This window comes from Carassius auratus, chromosome 6 (genome assembly GCF_003368295.1).
Source record: "Carassius auratus strain Wakin chromosome 6, ASM336829v1, whole genome shotgun sequence".
NCBI lineage: Eukaryota > Metazoa > Chordata > Actinopteri > Cypriniformes > Cyprinidae > Carassius > Carassius auratus.
The window spans coordinates 20933013-20950748 of NC_039248.1; the positions used below are offsets into that span (position 1 = coordinate 20933013).

The following is a 17736-nucleotide window of genomic DNA, read 5'->3' on the forward strand; positions in this document are numbered from 1 at the left end:
CCTGTCCAATCAAAAACACTTCATACGTCATCTGCGCGGGAAAGAGTCGTGCAAGTTGTGCTCTTTAACTACTGCGCTGTAAAGATGTGTTCAACTTCATATATATATTAATTTAGATTTCTGAGCGTTTAAGTGAGACGGAATACTGTTGTTTATTTATTTGTTTATTAAGGAGAATTGAGACGGTTGCATAAACTATCGGCTGGTGAGTAAGAAAGAAAAGGTGTTGGGGATTTAAAGTTGTATAACGTTACGCAGTGAATTTTGAAATTTGATACCTTATATATAGAAGACGCGGTTATTTTATTAATGTATTTTTACCTCTCCAGTAATAAAAGTTATTTTCTTAATGCCAGGTATTTAGGGGTTTAATATATCACTTAGTTATTGCATTAAATTTAATAATACAAGTTCCAAATTCTACAATTTAATATTTGTTTACTAATATATATGTTTGTGTTAGTGTTAGTGTCTGTGTGTTATACTTATACACACACACACACACACACATATATGTATATGTGTATATATATATATATCTCCTGATTGCCATTTTTACTGGTTTCATTATTAAGTATATAATCGATGCTGTTCTTTACAGACCTCATATCAAATCTGCACCATGAGCCGCTACATCACAAGACTGAGAATGAGAAGATCCTACAAATGGAATGGCAAACCAATTGGTGAAGACAGGAAGCTCAAAAGGCAATACTACGAGTAAGTCTGCGTACCACATTCAGATCAAATCACAAGACAGTGATTTGAACAAATATAACTTGTAATTTGATTCTGAGGCTTTGTGAGTGAGAGCAGTCTCTTTAAAATGTTTTTTTTTATCCTTATCCAGTAGTCATATCAATTCAAATGGTTAAAAGATGTTTTAATCCCCATTTTAACAGCAATGATATTTTGATTGATCCTCACAGATCTATGTCCATTTCTGTGGAGGGAAAGACAGAAGATGCAACAGTGTCTTTAGGCCAGTGCATTTTGATTGAGGGTGATGACGATGACAATCCCTTTGTGGCACAACTTTGCAAACTATACAGTGATGGTAGGAATATGCCCTCTTTTTATATGCAAAATGTGTATATTTTAAATGTGTAGTAATTTTACTCATTTATAAATCACTCAATTTATCACTTGTTTATAAATCACACAATGGACTAGGTAGGGCTGTGCAAAAAATCGAATGCGATTTTCATGCACATCTCATCAGTAAAGGCGCTCCTGTGATAAGAAGTATTTTCTCCAGCGCATGCATTCAGACCAGGATTGCCAGGTTTTCAAAACAAATCCTCCCCAGTTGCTTCTCAAAAGTAGTCCAAATTAGCCTAATCACGTTTCCAGGAGGTTCACCGATAAAAATTGCGTCCCGGGGTTAAAATACATGTTTTTTGGCAGGGTTGCCTTGGTAAAATTAGCATTTTAGGGGCTAAACATTACATTATTGGTATTGGGGTCGTTTCAACCCGCGGACATGAAAAACAACCTTGGACTTTGCAACACTGGTTCAGGTGGAGCGGCATTTACTACACAGAGCCATAGTCCACCGACAAGCTACACAAAATTGCTTTCAAAATCGAAAAATAATCGTTTGTGATTTTGAAATCGATTTTGTGTGGATTTTCAGTGAACTACGGCTCTGTGTAGTAAAGGCCAACCAGTGTTGCCAAGTCTGAGTCCCAGATGGTGCAGTCGTTGTCTGGCTTTTTTAACTTGAGCTTGAATGTGGTTGGTTAGTCCAAGTCAGGTCCTCGGAAATGTGTACACCAAGGTATTTGAAGCTGCTCACTCTGTCCACTGGGGTCCCATTAATGATGAGTGGGGTGTTGATCCACTGCTGCCTCTTCCTTAAGTCCACAATCAGCTCTTTGGTTTTGATGACATTCAGAAAGAGACAGTTTGTTTGGCACCATGATGTCAGACTTTCTACCTTATCAAGGTAGGCAGCCTCATTGTTGTTGGAGATGAGGCACATCACCACTGTATCAGCTGCAAACTTGATGAAGTGGAGGTGTGAGTGGACACACAGTCACACGTGTAGAGAGAGTAGAGCAGCGGGCTCAGAACACATCCTTGTGGGGCTCCTGTACTCAGGTTGATGATGTTGGAGGTGGTAAAGCACTTTGAATTACCACTGTGTATGAAATGTGCTATATAAATAAACTTCCCTTGACTTTTTGCATGTATTGAGTCATAAAGTAATCTGCATTGGTTTATTTAACATTTGTACCCAGATTCAGGAAAGAAAAAGACCGCAGTAGTGCAGTGGTTTGTGCGGATGTGTGAAGTACCTCAGAATAAACGCAAGCTCTTGGGCAGAGATCCCCATCCTCAAGAGATATTTTTTTACCAGGACCACTCTTGTGATAATGAGGTGGATGGAGAGACCATTCTTGGAGCAGTACAGGTAAGCTAGCATGGCATAGTTTTCGGATTTAAACAATAAAGTGATAGCTCATATTTGTACATGAATGTGCATCACACTATGATCAAGAAATGCATGTGTAGTTGATCCAAATTATTTATTCTATTTTTTAATTAATTGTATTTGGTAAAAGTATTTACTATTATATATTTTATTATATTTTTTAAAGGTATTTATATAATTGTATAATTTTTCAAATACGATCCATAATAATAAATTATCATTATTATTTCCATTATATCCAATAATAATTTATAACTTTGATTCTAGATTGAGTATGTCCCAGCTGAGGATTCCTTTCCAGAGGGCAAGAGCAAAGACATACTATTTGTCAAACTCTTGTGGGATACCAAATCCTTCAGAGTGTTGGATCCTGAGCTGATGCAGCCCCCTCAGAGCCCTAAATCTCCCCCACCACCTTCACGGGGCCCTCAGACTCGTGCTCTTCCAACCCCAGAGCCCTCTGTAATGAAACGGGCCATGTCAGGCACCCTCACCCGCAGCAGCATGAGCACCGACAAACTGAACTCCGGTGAAGCAGAGTCTCTTCACTCTGCTTCCAAACTCTCTGCAGCTAAAGCTCTTAGTGCAAAGAGGAGAAGCCGAGCTTCCTCTGGGCCGCATGTTCGCAAGAAGTTGGACTTGTGCAGTGAGTGGCATTCATCCACATAGATTTTGCTTTTAAAGGAATAGTTCACTCAAAGATTACAATTTGTGGATAATTTACTACATCCAAGATGAGTTTGTTTCTTTATCAGAACAGATCTGGGGAAATTTAATGGCATCTCCTGCCCACCTGTGGATCCTCTGCAGTGAATGGGTGCCACCAGAATAAAAGTTCAAACACCTGATAAAAACATCCCAATAATCCACAAGTAATTCACACAACTCCAGTGTACTATGAATCAAAAAGCAAAGTGTTTGTAATAAATGACCACAATTAAAGCAATTTAACTTTAAACCAATGCTTCTGACCAAAATAACAATCCATAATCTATAATAACTCTTCCTCCAGTAAAAGTTATGGATAAAGAACTCGTATTCTATCCAGAAGCAACAGTTTGACATAATGATGGATTTGTTTATTACAAACATGCTTTTTGCTTCATAAGACATTAATTGATAGACTACAGTCATGTGGATTACTTGGTGAGCAAGTGTTATTTTGTGTAAAATAAAGAGAAACTTCTATTTGGGGGAACTATTCCTTTAATGGTTTCTAAAGCACAAACTGAACTGACTTGTGCTTCTCTTCCATTATGGTAGGTCCGACTAAAAACATGTCCCGAGATGATGTTCTGGGGGAGATTCTTGATGAACACACAGAGAAGACGCTGACGTCTAAATTAAACCTGTCTCCAACAGGTCGCATCTCCATTTCTATTAGACTAACTCCACTAAATCTTAATGAGGAGGAGCGTGTCTCTCCTCTGTCCTCGCACAGCCCTGAAAAGCCCAAACTGACTGCACATGAAAAAAATGATGCAACCAGGTACGTCTATTTACAATAGAAGTTATGTATTGGTTCTTTATGTTCTTATAAATGGCTTAGTACTTCTACTTAGTACTGTGCTGTTCGTTTTAGTTAGAAATAAGCAACGCTGTTTTGTTCTTCACACTTTAAAGACTGAAAACAAAACAAAAGTAGAGTCTAGTTCTAAAAGTCCTGTTGCCCTCCTAGTGTCTTTCTTGGGGATGATGATCCAGAGCCACTAGTTAGCACAAGCAGAACTCCCAGGAAGAGAGAGGCAACCCCTAGGAGAGAAGGTCTAAGAGGACTGAAGTGAGTCATGTTCCTTTATTGCCCCACAGAGGGGATGCATTTTTTTTTTCTGAATTGGCTTTGGCCAATGAAACACAAAGGTGTCATGTGGCTTAATTTTTTTTTCACACTTAATGAATTGTTTGAGCACACAACTACTTTCATCCAGACCAGTGCACTGGTGGCCCCTGCTTCACTTTCTTTAGCATTGATATGTTTAATTTAAGTATTAAACGACTCCTAGAGTAACCTTAATGTTTTTTTGTTTTTTTTTTCAAACAAGGGCAAGAACTCCATCCAGGAGGAAAGATTCAGCTGCACTCAGAGAACCAGCACTGGCTGCTCTGTAAGTGATGTAATTGTAATCGTGATATTGCAAAACAAAGTCAATCTTGTGAAATGCACTTGAGCAGTAGTACTTTTGTGTACAGGTTTTACACAAAACATTTAAATCGGTTGACCAGTGGAGGGCAGCACATAACTGTTAAGATTGTGTGGTCATACAGAAATCATCCATGACCAGGTTTTGAGGCAAGCAGACAAATTTCTCAAAAGCCACATTTAATATTTATTTCTGAATGTGCATTATTCTTTTTTATTTGAATTATATATATTACATTGTAAGGTGCCTTTAAACTTGATTGGTTGGGGGCATGGAATTGTAACTTGCAATGATATTGCAATCTATTACATGCTTGGAGAAAAACTGAGACCTTTAGCTGCATCACTAATAATTGAAAAAATATGTTTTATTAATTAAATTCAGCAGGCATGCACATTTCCTTGGGAAAACAAGACTTTTGCCTTGTAACCTGTAGTAGTGAATTAGAAGCATGTTCTATGCAGACCTGCTTTGGCATTTATGGCACCAAACCTAAAGTTCTGATCTTTAAATTTAGTTATCCAGACCAAGTTGAAATGATTGCATTTACCTCTTATATGATCTCGCAGTGGTGTGAGAGTAATGGATTGTTGTTAAATGCAAAGTGTTATTTTCTTTCCTCTTTTCTTCATATTCCTGTTAACAAACTGATAGAGCTGAAGAGGAGCATGAAGATTCACCTATCCAGACTGCTGCTACTCCTCGCTCGAAAAGGAAATCTGCCCAGCTTGTGTCCTCCCGCATCAGAAAGCAGCTGTAGGTCCCACTAAGTCTGTAAAATCTATGAATTAAAACACACACATATACATACATACATGGTACTGTTCACACAGGATGCTTGCATTGTCTAACTGGGTGTTGTTTTGTATTTGATGATTCTACTTTGAATTAAATGATCAATGTTATCTGTTTTTACAGAAATGTATTGGGCAACAAGGTTGACTTGCTGTCAGATGGTGAGGATGATGATGACTGCTTCATACCTACTAAAACTGATCTGCAGAGTAGCAGCGATGAGGAAGAGGAGGCAAAGATTGACAGCGAAGATGAGCTTATAGTGAAGAAGCGTCGAGGATCCCGAACACCCCGATCTATAGAGAAATCCCGTTTCTCTGCTAGAACCCCACGTAAAACGCCCATCAAGAAGGTTCAAAGACGTTGATTTTTGTTATGATTAGTCTTCCTGCTAGCGGTCAATGTGGCTTCACAAAACCAAATCTGTATGTCAGATGAAGATGTGGCCATTAATTTATCTTTTAATTTAACTCTAGACCGCTCCAGCCACCCCAAGGACCCCAAGGACACCACGTCATGCCACTCCCAGCATACCCAGCAGGAGTGCACCGGCCAGGAAGCCAGGGAATGTTCTGGAAGAAGCACGAACAAGGTAAGCAACTCCTCGGTCTGTAACCAGAAAAACTATACATTGACATTGTGTTTAAATGTTTGGAGTAGGACTGTTAGTTTAACATGTTAACTTAATTAATTAGTTACATTAAAAATTAAGCGATTAAAATATTTTAACATTTTAATCCCTCATATTTATATTACATGATAAGCGATATGTATGACACGAGTGCTGATTTTGTCCTGGATATCACAAATTAAAATGTGATTTTATACAACACTTCAGTCAATAAGATAGTATTGATAGTATATGATAGTGTTATATTTTAAAATCAAAATTACGTGTTTTTGCTCAATTTTGCAAAGAATATATTACCTTTAAAGTCATTAGCAGGATTGTTGTGCATCCTTGATCAACACCGCGGTTTTAAGTTATGGGAGCAGAATGCCGCCAAATGTATTGCTGCCACAGATTGAAAAATAATAAGCAAAGATCAAATATTTAAAAACACGTTTAAAATAATAATGCACAAAACCGAAAAACAAATGCTAATTTTTTTTAAATAACAAACAGCGCAGTCATGGATCATGGATTACAGTCCCCCTTGGAATGATTGGCTAGAGGAGAATGTAATAAAAAAAATTTGCATTTGTTTTTCAAATTAAATTTGAGTATAATTTAATTAATGAATATAATAATAATAATAATAATAAAAACATTAAATGGATAGTTCACCCCCCAAAAATGTAAATTGTTATAATTTACTCACCATCTTGTTGTTTCAAATCTTTCTTTTGTGAAACATAAAAGAGAAGGTATTTTGAAGAGGGTTGGTAACAAATCTGTTTTGGTTACCAGTGACTTTCATCGTATGAACAAGAAATACTGAAATGTTTCTCTGTTTATCTTCTTTTATGTTCCATTGTTTATGTTATGCGGTTGTAGCCTAAAATGTGTAATTTATACTTGATACTTGTTATCTTTTTCTCATTTAAAGCAAAAATATTTTCAATCAAATTTATTTAGCAATTAATTAGATAAATTAATCAAAAACATAATGTAACTAATTACCGTATTTTCCGGACTATAAGTCACACTTTTTTTTCATAATTTGGCTGGTTCTGCGACTCATAGTCAGGTGCGACTTATTTATCAAAATTAATTTTACATGAACCAAGAGAAGTTAACCAAGAGAAAACATTACCGTCTCCAGCCGCCAGAGGGCGCTCTATGCTGCTCAGTGCTCTTGTAGTCTACACTGAAGACATAGGGCGCCCTCTCGCAGCTGTAGACAGTAATGTTTTCTGTTGGTTCTTGGTTATAAATAAATGCGACTTATAGTCCGGTGTGACTTATATATGTTTTTTTTCCACGTCATGACGTATTTTTGGACTGATGCGACTTATACTCAGGTGCGACTTATAGTCCGAAAAATACGGTAAATGAAAAATTGTAATCAACTGATAGCCCTAGTTTATTTTTTATAAAAGGTTTATATTTTGTTCACCAAGGAGGCATTTTATCAAAATTGACAGACTTTATTGCAGATAAATGCTGTTGTTTTGAACTTACTTTGCATAGAAGAGAAATACAAAATGTTTCTTAATCACCAAATCAGAATATTAAAGTAATTTCTAAAAGATCATGTGACACTGAAGACTTGGCTGCTGACAAAGTTTTGTCATCAGAGGAATAAATGGAATTTATTTTTTTATTTTTTTATTTTTTTTTTGCAACAGGTTGCATGTTTCCTCTATTCCTGAGTCTTTGCCGTGTCGAGAACAAGAGTTTCAGGACATCTACAACTTTGTGGAGAGTAAAGTCATTGATGGCACTGGAGGGTAAGATTCAGATTTAATATCCATCTTCTTTTTTTTATTTGTTTGTTCATAAACAATGAAACAATTTATTTATTTATTTATTTATTTTGAAAAGTACATCAAATATTTTTTTCTTCTGCAGGTGTATGTATATCTCAGGTGTTCCTGGTACTGGGAAAACTGCAACAGTACATGAGGTGATCCGGTCCCTTCAGCAGTCCGCTGAACAAGATGAGATCCCTCACTTCCACTTCATCGAGATCAATGGCATGAAAATGACAGACCCGCACCAGGCTTATGTACAAATACTGCAGGTCTGTATGCTGCTTCCTCCCCTATAGTTTTGATATAATTTCCTCTTCCTTTTTATAGTCTTATGATAGTATTTTCTATAAACTTGTGCTCTTATCCTGCTCTGGCAGAAACTGACTGATCAAAAAGCAACACCTGATCATGCAGCTGCACTACTGGAGAAACGCTTCGGTGCTCCTGCACCCAAAAAAGAGACAACTGTGCTATTAGTAGACGAGGTGAGACATTTGTTACTAGTGACACTAATAATATCACCTGTGTAGCATGTTTCTAGCTAATCGTTCATTGTGATTAGCTGATCCAAATCATTCTAGATTAGTCCGGTTTTAAACCTTTTTGACTTGAAAGGCCCCCAGCCTTCTGTTGGCCAATACAATATTCAAAGATTCAATATTCATGATTTGTAGGCCTCCCCTCGAATAAAGATTTTTCTGGTCGACTAGTAGTCGTTCATTTGGAGCATTAGTCGACTATTCCTTTAATCCTGAGCCTTTAATTGCCTATATAACAACGCACAGACACTTGAAAAGCGCACCTTTTTCTAGGTTCACATTAGATTGTAGCAGCCGTGTAAAGTTGCTGCTTCTAACATATTTCAAATGATAAGACATATATGGCGGACATACATGGATGTACTATATAGACCAGGATTGTGTTAACTTCGCCAATGTGTATTTTTTTTTTTCCTGCTTTTCTAAATAATAGCTGACATTTTCAGTATGCCTTGTGTAATTATAAAGCTGCTTGTTTTCAAACCTTTTTTTTTTATTAACAGTTTAAATTTCATAAGTTTCAAGAACTATTTGATTCTCAATAAAAACATTAGTTATTGGACAGTAAAGTGCGTGACGTGCCCAGGTTTTGTGTCCCATACTTGGAATTTGTGGTCTGCATCTAACCCATCCAAGTGTGTGCACACACAGCAGTGAGTAGTTAACAAACACACACACACCGTGAACACACATCCGGAGCAGTGGGCAACCAATGCTGCAGCGCCCGGGGAGCAGTTGCTCAAGGGTCTCACCTCAGTCGTGGTATTGAGGATGGAGAAAGAAATTGAGAAAAAGAAATAGGATTTGAGTTGGTATCTTTGTGATTTTTTATGTAATTATCTTTAAATCGTTCTGCAGGTTTCAAAAACCAGCTTGACCTTAAACTCATATGTACTCATATGTAATCTTTTTGTCATTCAGATGTTGGTTTTTACTGTGACATCTGTTCTAGTTTCTTTTATTCTGCTCAGTTCCTGTCAGTCGTTGGGTTATTTATACTTTAAATATTATACATTTCCAATCCTCTCCAATCTGAAAGAATATCTCTTTTTATGCCTAATCTCTTTTATTTATTTTTCAGCTTGACCTATTGTGGACCCGTAAACAAAATGTGATGTATAACTTGTTTGACTGGCCAACAAGGCGCAACGCTCGTCTGGTGGTTCTTACCATTGCAAACACAATGGATCTGCCTGAGAGGATCATGATTAACCGTGTTGCCAGTCGACTGGTATAACCATTTTACAACATTTAGATGCCATTCAGTTATGATTGAAAGGACTTTAGCTGCTGTAAATAATGGAAATAACACATAAATGTCATTTATTCATCTTCAGGGTCTGACAAGAATGTCCTTCCAGCCATATACCTTTAAACAGCTACAACAGATCATCACATCGAGACTGAACAGACTGAAGGCTTTTGAAGAAGATGCTCTCCAGCTAGTCTCAAGAAAGGTATGAATCCATGTTATATTGGGCATTGTGGGTTACATCTTTAGCACTCTAGTGGTCTCTGTATTGATCTTGGGCTATGAGGTTGTTTGCTAACAGATGTTATCAGTTTAAATGTATGAACCTGTGGTCCTCTCATGATCGTGATGAGATTGTGGTCTTCTAGGTGGCAGCGCTTTCAGGTGATGCACGACGTTGCCTTGATATCTGCAGACGGGCCACAGAGATTTGTGAGCACTCTGGAAGTCAGAAGAATGGTAGTGGATTGGTTGGGATGAGCCATGTGATGGAGGCTTTGGATGAGATGTTCTCCTCTTCCTACATCGCAGCTATCAGGTGAAAAGAAAAGTGAAAGAACTATGAACCTCAGTTGTATGCTCATTACTCCTTAATGTAATAAAAAACAGAAATGTAATAATTCGGCTCCAATCAGACTTCCATTCTCTTTAATGTTATTGTAGGTGCGCTTCTGTTCAGGAGCAGCTTTTCCTGAGGGCTGTTATTGCAGAGTTTCGTCGACTGGGTCTAGAAGAGGCCACTTTCCAACAGGTAGTTAACTTGTTTGCATCAACCCTCATTTGAATCGTGATCTTTATTATACTAAATAATATTTCAGGAATTGTATAACCTAAAAGAATGAATGTCTGTTTATTTTCTTGTCCACAGGTGTTTGTTCAGCACCAGGCTCTGTGTCGTGTTGAGGGTTTGCAGCCGGTGAGTGTGTCTGAAGGACTGGCAGTCTGTCAGAGACTGGGTTCCTGTCGCCTGCTTCTCCTTGAGGGAAGCCGCCTGGACCTGTTTCTCCGTATCCGACTCAATGTTAGTCAGGACGATGTGCTTTATGCATTGAAGGCTGACTAAAACTCAGACTTACCTAACTAGCAACCTGGGTGGATCCCCACTGGGTCTGTCCACTTTTTGGACAGTCAGTGAACCGATTTTACCTGGAGCTTCACAGTTAAATCCTTATGAACTGAATGTGAGATATTGTCCCAAGTCTGTTTTGAATAAATTATACAATTTTAATGTTTGGTATTATATATGTAGTTCTATAAATTTGAATTGTACATTTTGTGTATTGTAGCACATACCTTTTTGCTTTAGATCATGTTAGAATATTTTCACAAAGGCATTATTCTAAAGCAGTTTTTATGTATTTTATTGTTGGAAATAAAGACCCATTCATTTGGTGTTTATCATTTAATGACTGTCAATGTAAAATGTACAAGAATAAGCACCAGAACGTTGGAAATTTTTCAGATTTTACTTGTGTGATGTCTTGATACAATAAAGCGATTGACTGTTCAGACCTGATTATGAGACATATTGCTTGTGTAATAATCAGTACAAGATTTTACAGACAATGTATTAGAAATACAACAAGCATAATAGTTGCTCAGGAATGATTACAACAAAGCCTAAATAACATGCATAACAGTTAAGGAATATTCAGGGTTAAATCACACTTAAACACTACAAAATACCAGCCACATCCAAATTGCCAAAAAAAAAATGTCTTGCAAGTTTTATTTTTTAAGTATAGCCATAACACTTACACGTCTCTTCAACAAGAGTGAATAGATAGATGTGTTAACCAACTTTATTTGTGCAAAGTGCAACCATTAACTTTACCATAAAAACCTGTTTACATTTGTACGATGTCCATTTAAACAATAAGAAAAATCATTTATAATCATATAATCCACAAACAGGAATGATGAACACAACCAAGATGTTCATCTATCTAAAAAAAAAAAAAAAAAAACTCCCACACGTTTAAAGCTTAAATATCAAATATTTCACTGAAGAATCTAAAGGCTTCTACAAAGTATACAAGCATCACATTTTTGCTTTTGAAGCCCCAAAGTACCCCACAGACATCCCTTAATGTACATGTTTGAGTCTGTAAACCAATAAGCAAGCTGAACTTTGACATTGATGTAAAACATGCCATTGATGGTTGTTTACAACTTAAGTTGCATTTCATCTAGAGTATAGCCTACTGTTTATGATGCACATTCACTTTCATATTATCTTTCAAGGTCTTTTTCAAGCCAGTGGTCTGACATTTATGCATGTCTAGATGTTCTTGAATGTTTTGGTTATTGGTATGATGAAACTTAAGTGCAGTTCCTTCTTAGTGCTGATTAAAGTTAATATGTCCACTTAACTTGTCTGTTCCTTAAAGTCTCAAATGCTTCTCTCATTCCACAGAAACTTTGAATTTATGACAAATTGAACCTTACTCTCCATTTGCTTCATACGCTATTGCTGTGATCTCCAGATTGGTATACTGGTGACAGTCTGAGTGATAACCTTCAAGATCAGACTGTTCTGACAGAAGGAGATAGGAATGGTTGAGAATATTTGCGGAGCAGGGGCAACTGGGGCAACTGTGTTTTTCATTAGCCAGATGAGATAAAGCAGCATCCCTGTACACATAGTCATTCCATGTAAAGCATGGGATCACATCATTGTTCAAAATGACATAATCTTGAGTCATCTCCGAATCCTCCCTGAAATTCTCCTTATTTTTTACATCAGCCAAGAAGCCCCGATCAGGGAGAGAGAAAGAGGTGGACTTCTTACAGGATTTTACTGAAGTTTGTTTCTCGGGCAGAATCTCCAATACTGATGTAGCAGCGTCATCAACACATTGCTTGATGTTGAAGGTTGGCTCCTGAATTGAAGACAGTATAATGACAATAATATGAGAAACATAAATTCAAAATATAAAATGTAAAAAAGTTTTATAAAAAATGTATATATATATTTATTTATAAAAAGGGGGAAAACATGCTAATAATAGGTTCATTAATTATATTTTTAAAAAGTAGTTTTAAAATTCAAATTATCTCATTTAGAAAAAAACTAATTCATAATTATCAAAGCCGATATGAATTACCCAGTGTGATCCACTGATATCAGTCAGAAAGCTTTCCAGCACATTGTTAAGGTTTGGGACTGATGGCCACAAGGACTTCTTGAACTTCCTAACAGAGTGAAAACAGGACATATTTTACATTTCTTTGTATTCTTTACATATGTTTTTAGTCATAGAACATAGGTTTAATGCACAGTGTATTCTACGGTAATTAGGAAAGAATTACATTACCGGAAGTATCTGGAGAAGAAAGAGATCATTGCAGAAGCAATGATAAGCAGAGCCACTGGTATACAGACAATGAAGATCCACTCTGTGAAATGAAATGGTTTAAGTTTCAGAGTTGTTAAGCATTGTGCATGATTCAAAGTCAGAAATTTCTACCTTTGCCTAAAGGTAAGAAGGCGGGGAGAGGTTCTGACCACTCACTCCAGTCTCCACTGTACACCGATCCATTGGGTTGGGCTCGAACCTGGATAGTGTATTGACTCCCTGTGTGAACATCCAGGCAAGTGCTGGTCTTGGAACTGGGTGTTGTAAAATCCTAACAGAGAATTTAGTTTCAACATGAGTTATGTGGCTATTCATTTACACATCTGAATGAAGAAAGTCATTAAATAACTGATATAAATGTGTTCATATCCCTCTGTCCACTACCAGTGAACACTGAACTATTTAAATGAACTGAATTTCTCATTTCATGTGGTTGAAACTCACCTTCCACTCACTCTCTCCTTCCCGCTGGTATCGGATCTGGTACTTTAGATACTGTGAGATCTTAAAAAATGGTGGATCCCATGTCAAACAAAGACGTCCTTCCTCAGGCTGTGCCTTCAGGCCTTCTGGAGGCCTGGTCTGGACTGTCAAAGACAGCATAGAGACAAATGTCAGCAAACACGCCAGACACCGAAAGGCTTTCAACTGATGTCATTAACAATTTAAGAAGAATTAGTAACTAAAATTTTGAGTGCATTTGTAATATTACCCTTACAAAAGGCGTTGTACAGGATTATACAAGGTGTCCTTTACCTGAGGTGGAACTCTCAGGTAAAGGAGACCTGGGATGGTTGCAACACTTTTTGCTTTGTGTCTGCAACTCTGTGATTTTTTTAGTCGTGTGTCTGAAATGTTTATTTAAATTTTCTCACATCTGCCACAAGTTATGCAATCAAGATAAATATTGAACAAAAAGAAAGTATTCGCATGGTAATAAATGGTTACAATATTCAAGTACCATTATATTTACATGGCACTTTGCTCAGTTTATAGATTGTTTTATTTTATTATAAAATTTTAGGTTATTTTATTTAATTTATTTTAACATATGGAGGCTAACATGTTTTTTTTACTTACTGCTGCTGTTCATACTAAAAGTTTCTGCATAAAACGTTCGACCGAATGGTTGCAATCCAACACTGAGGTAAAACTGGTAGATACTGGACCCTTGCCCATACAAGACACATTGATGGACAGTGTCGTTGTCTCTTGAACACAACTTCCAACTATCCCACAGACTTCTGAAACACCAGACAAGAAGGACTGCAGTTAACAAACCAAACGAACTGCTATGCAGGAATTTCTATAGATGTAACAAAACATGACACCTGTTTAATTGTCTGTAGTGGAAGCTGTATCTGCCGTCATCATACACGTCTCCTCTCCATTGGCATAATACTTGATGCAGATCTGGAGTGTGGCAACGCAACTTTATGTCACCTGAAAATTAGCCAGATACTGAAAGGTGACTGGACATTTTACTGTTATTTTTACCTAGGTAAATTTCTTTGCTTGTAGTAGGGGATAGTTCACCTGCAAATGAATATTGTCATAAATTACTTACTCTAATGTTAAAAATGTCCACGACATTTACCCAGCGAGTGTCATGACAGATGCCAAAATCCACTATAATTTTTATAATTAATCCTATTTTTGTGTCACAGAATATAGTCTTAAGAGTTTTTTAGGTCAGAATGTACTTGTTTAGATTTCAAGTTTGCGATTTGTTAATAAAGAAAACATCGATTTGAAAATCTACTTCAACGTTTTCAGAGATTTGAGCTCCAGGCAGTTCAACGCTCATGAACCCTATGAGATCAGCCTCATCTCAGCTAGATTTACTGAAATTTGATACTGGCTCTGATGTCTCCATAGTGGTTAAACATGAGATGTTTGTTTTTGGGTAAATCACGGGAAGACTTTGGCCTCATTAAACTATATCCGTTCCAGAGCAAATAGATTTGGCTGAGGGAAAAAATCTCATCGTGTTATTTTTTTTAACTTTAGTATTGTGTATCACAGCACTGCCTTTGTACTTTTTATGATGGCTGTTGTTGTTGTTTTTTAATATTATTATTCAATGAATAGTATTTTATATAAATAGTAGGCTATTAGTATTTCATCTAATAAAAGTATTTGTGAGAAATTGTGTGTGTGTGTGTGTGTGTTCATTATGGTGATTTTAGGTACCACCATTATTACCAGATGGAGATCATTGTTCCACCATTAGATAGCCACAAGAGACTGTTATTATATGAGTGAGTCAGCAGTAAATACTTGTATACTGAAAGAGACTGAAACAGGGTTATTTTTATTTTCAACAGCAGGACACAGCCAAAAAATGCACTGAACAGCGCTGGAAATCATTGGAAATCACCCTTAACAAATGAAATGATAGTAAGACAAAGATATTGCTTTCCTCAGAGGACATTTAAACCAATGTTTTATTGTGAATATGAGACTGAGCTGAAGAATTAATGCTGTATCAGATGCAAGTGATCTCACACACACTCAGTCGATCTCTCTCTCATAATACTCTACATAATACAATAAGCTTTTATTACAGTAATACAATGTTTTCAATGTAGCAACTCATTGTTCCTTCATTACTTGTTTCTAATGTATTTCCACACTCTTGCCGTTGAATTGTTGTATAAACACTATCACAAGTGAGCAATATCACACAAGTAGCTGTGTGATATGGCTTTGTCCTCTTGTGGAACACTTCCTCAAAATGTTATTTTTCGGCTTAATTTTTTTCACAATTGTCTATACAGTGTACTGTGACGGAGGTGGTGTTGATGCTAAATGTAGAAACAATCCTTCATTTCAATAAATCCAGACTTGAATGGTTGATTAAAAGTGGAAATATGGCATTTAGTGGTTTCAAGTGTTCAAATAAAGGTTGGTGTCACTTACACCACACTCTTTTCATCTCACCTGCTGTTTGTGGCACCATAGCTGTTACAGGACTTGACCAGTCACTCCAAAAAACACCTCCAGGCTTGACTCTCATTTGCACTGTGCAGTTCTCTCCTGCGACCAGAGACACAAGCTTATGGGAGTGTTTTGCCACCTATGAAGAGTGAGTGTAGACTGCATTTAGTAAATGCTGCTTCTCTATGTACTATTCATACAGTAATTTTATGATAAGGGTATGTGTTAGACTCACCGGTGTAACTGTGATTGATGTGTTTTTGGATCTGTAACGAATTTCATACTGCATGTTCATTGGAAATTTGTTGTTTTTTTTCCATTCAACTAACATTTGGCCCACGTCGCCAGTTGGATGAAGGGATACATTTGTTGGAGGATACAGAAAAACTTGGAGAAAGACAGATCTATTTAATTGGAATTCATACACTATAAATAATTAAAACTTCAAAGTAAATTGTTGTTGTTCTCCTGTTGCACTTACGCTGATCCTCTACACTGACTGTGCGACTGAAGATGGTTGTGTTGGTGTCTCTGTCTGTCACTCTGAGGTGCATCTCGACATACATGAAAACGTCTCTTGATGGGAATGTGCAAATATGCAGGACCTTTTTCTCCTCATAAGTTTGTTGTTTCACATCACAGGTTTTCTCTTCTGATGAGCTGTATGATAGAAACATGTTTGCTTGAAGTGGGCCCACCATGGGTGATACACCCCCCCCCCCCCCATCTCAGAATTCTATTAATTCTTGACTTAACAGGCTCAACTTTACAGTAAATTGTCCATTAATTTTAGTTTAAGCTTAATAATACAGTAGAATATTAAAAGACTAAAAAAGTCCTTATTCATACATTTTGTAGAAAAAATTATAGGACTTTCCAGCAGGTGCTTCCCAAAAGCAAGTGAAGGCTTCTAGATCCCTGGTGAAACATTTTGGGTCCTTATCCATAGCCAAGAGAGCAAAATCTGAGAATGAAAAAACATTCTATGTAGCTACAGTACTAATAAAATGCTGTTTCACTGCAGCATTCACTGAAGATCTACACTTTGCTCTAAATGCACCCTCAACTTTCATGTCTTGAATTGACACTTTTTTTTTTACAACTAAAACACAACTATAACAACTATAACAACTCCTCAGCAGAATTAACTTAACATAAAATAGATACGTGCACAATCAACTAAAATAAAAACAGAGTAACTCACTCTTGTGTCTTACCTTGCTTTGATATGAAAGGCTCTAAATGCACCTGCTTGATCAGACAGGAAAGAAGTATCCACCAGGTGAGTGCTGAATCCATCATGCACACAGGACATTCATACATATGACTTTTTAGATATCTAGTTGTTTTAGTGTTCAGTACTTCTTATGTTTTTGGAAGAGGGCGGGGAGGTTGTTAGGTGGTCATCAGATGGGGCCAAATGTAATAGGAAGTGGTTGCACTGGGGATTGAGGCAGGCACCCAGACTGACAAACTGCCTCCTTCACACGCACATATATACTCAAGCACTGATGGATCACTTGCAAAAAAAAAAAAAAAAAAAAAAAGATATATATTATATTATATTTAACAATACAATGTGTAGAAGTATATAGTCCAATTGAAGAGGTCATACTTCATATTTAATACCCCTGTGTATCAAGTCTCTGACAAATAATAATAATTATATATATACATATATATTCGTATGTTAAAGGCAGTTTGGTTCATCGACCAACAAAATAAAGTAGCTAGATATATAATATTAAATGCAATACTTGACTGGAGTTTAAGGGTATGGGGGTCTGATGTGTGTGTGTCAGTTGGAGGAAACTGAGTTGCCATACCCTGACTGACAGCTCCAGGTCCTGTGGCA

The 17736-nt window shown here is 36.9% G+C and overlaps 2 protein-coding genes across 3 annotated transcripts; one reads left to right on the forward strand and one right to left on the reverse strand.

Moving 5' to 3' along the window:
- The first annotated feature begins 38 nt into the window (after nt 1–38).
- LOC113100766 (origin recognition complex subunit 1-like) lies at nt 39–11091 on the forward strand. Its single transcript, XM_026265361.1, has 19 exons — nt 39–205; nt 602–720; nt 930–1057; nt 2244–2416; nt 2705–3083; nt 3701–3926; nt 4116–4217; nt 4480–4542; nt 5233–5334; nt 5497–5725; nt 5850–5965; nt 7666–7767; nt 7889–8060; nt 8169–8276; nt 9412–9561; nt 9668–9787; nt 9951–10120; nt 10246–10333; nt 10451–11091. The coding sequence occupies exons 2-19, from the start codon at nt 623–625 to the stop codon at nt 10643–10645; spliced, it is 2721 nt and encodes a 906-aa protein (XP_026121146.1). The 5' UTR covers nt 39–205; nt 602–622; the 3' UTR covers nt 10646–11091.
- On the reverse strand, nt 11033–17366 carry LOC113100781 (erythropoietin receptor). Of its 2 annotated transcripts, none has more exons than XM_026265364.1 (12): nt 17099–17366; nt 16731–16845; nt 16363–16541; nt 16117–16268; nt 15885–16020; nt 14273–14384; nt 14022–14185; nt 13386–13528; nt 13098–13212; nt 12900–12981; nt 12690–12777; nt 11033–12464 (listed from the first exon to the last, which is right to left on the reverse strand). In XM_026265364.1, exons 1-12 carry the CDS (start codon nt 17202–17204, stop codon nt 12027–12029), a joined length of 1830 nt encoding a protein of 609 aa, XP_026121149.1. In that variant the 5' UTR covers nt 17205–17366; the 3' UTR covers nt 11033–12026. The 2 variants fall into 2 exon arrangements, with proteins under 2 accessions (XP_026121149.1, XP_026121148.1); XM_026265363.1 differs by having other exon boundaries at nt 13053–13212.
- Between the last annotated feature and the right edge of the window lie 370 nt (nt 17367–17736).

Coding starts and splice junctions, on each gene's coding strand:
- LOC113100781 (XM_026265363.1), bottom strand. CDS start 17,204: ATGTATGAATGTCCTGTGTGCATGATGGATTCAGCACTCACCTGGTGG. Junction 16,542..16,730: donor TATAATTTTTTCTACAAAAT/GTATGAATAAGG, acceptor TCTATCATACAG/CTCATCAGAAGAGAAAACCT. Junction 12,778..12,899: donor TTCTTCTCCAGATACTTCCG/GTAATGTAATTC, acceptor TCACTCTGTTAG/GAAGTTCAAGAAGTCCTTGT.
- LOC113100766 (XM_026265361.1), top strand. CDS start 623: ATGAGCCGCTACATCACAAGACTGAGAATGAGAAGATCCTACAAATGG. Junction 5,726..5,849: donor GTAAAACGCCCATCAAGAAG/GTTCAAAGACGT, acceptor ATTTAACTCTAG/ACCGCTCCAGCCACCCCAAG. Junction 5,966..7,665: donor CTGGAAGAAGCACGAACAAG/GTAAGCAACTCC, acceptor TTTTTGCAACAG/GTTGCATGTTTCCTCTATTC.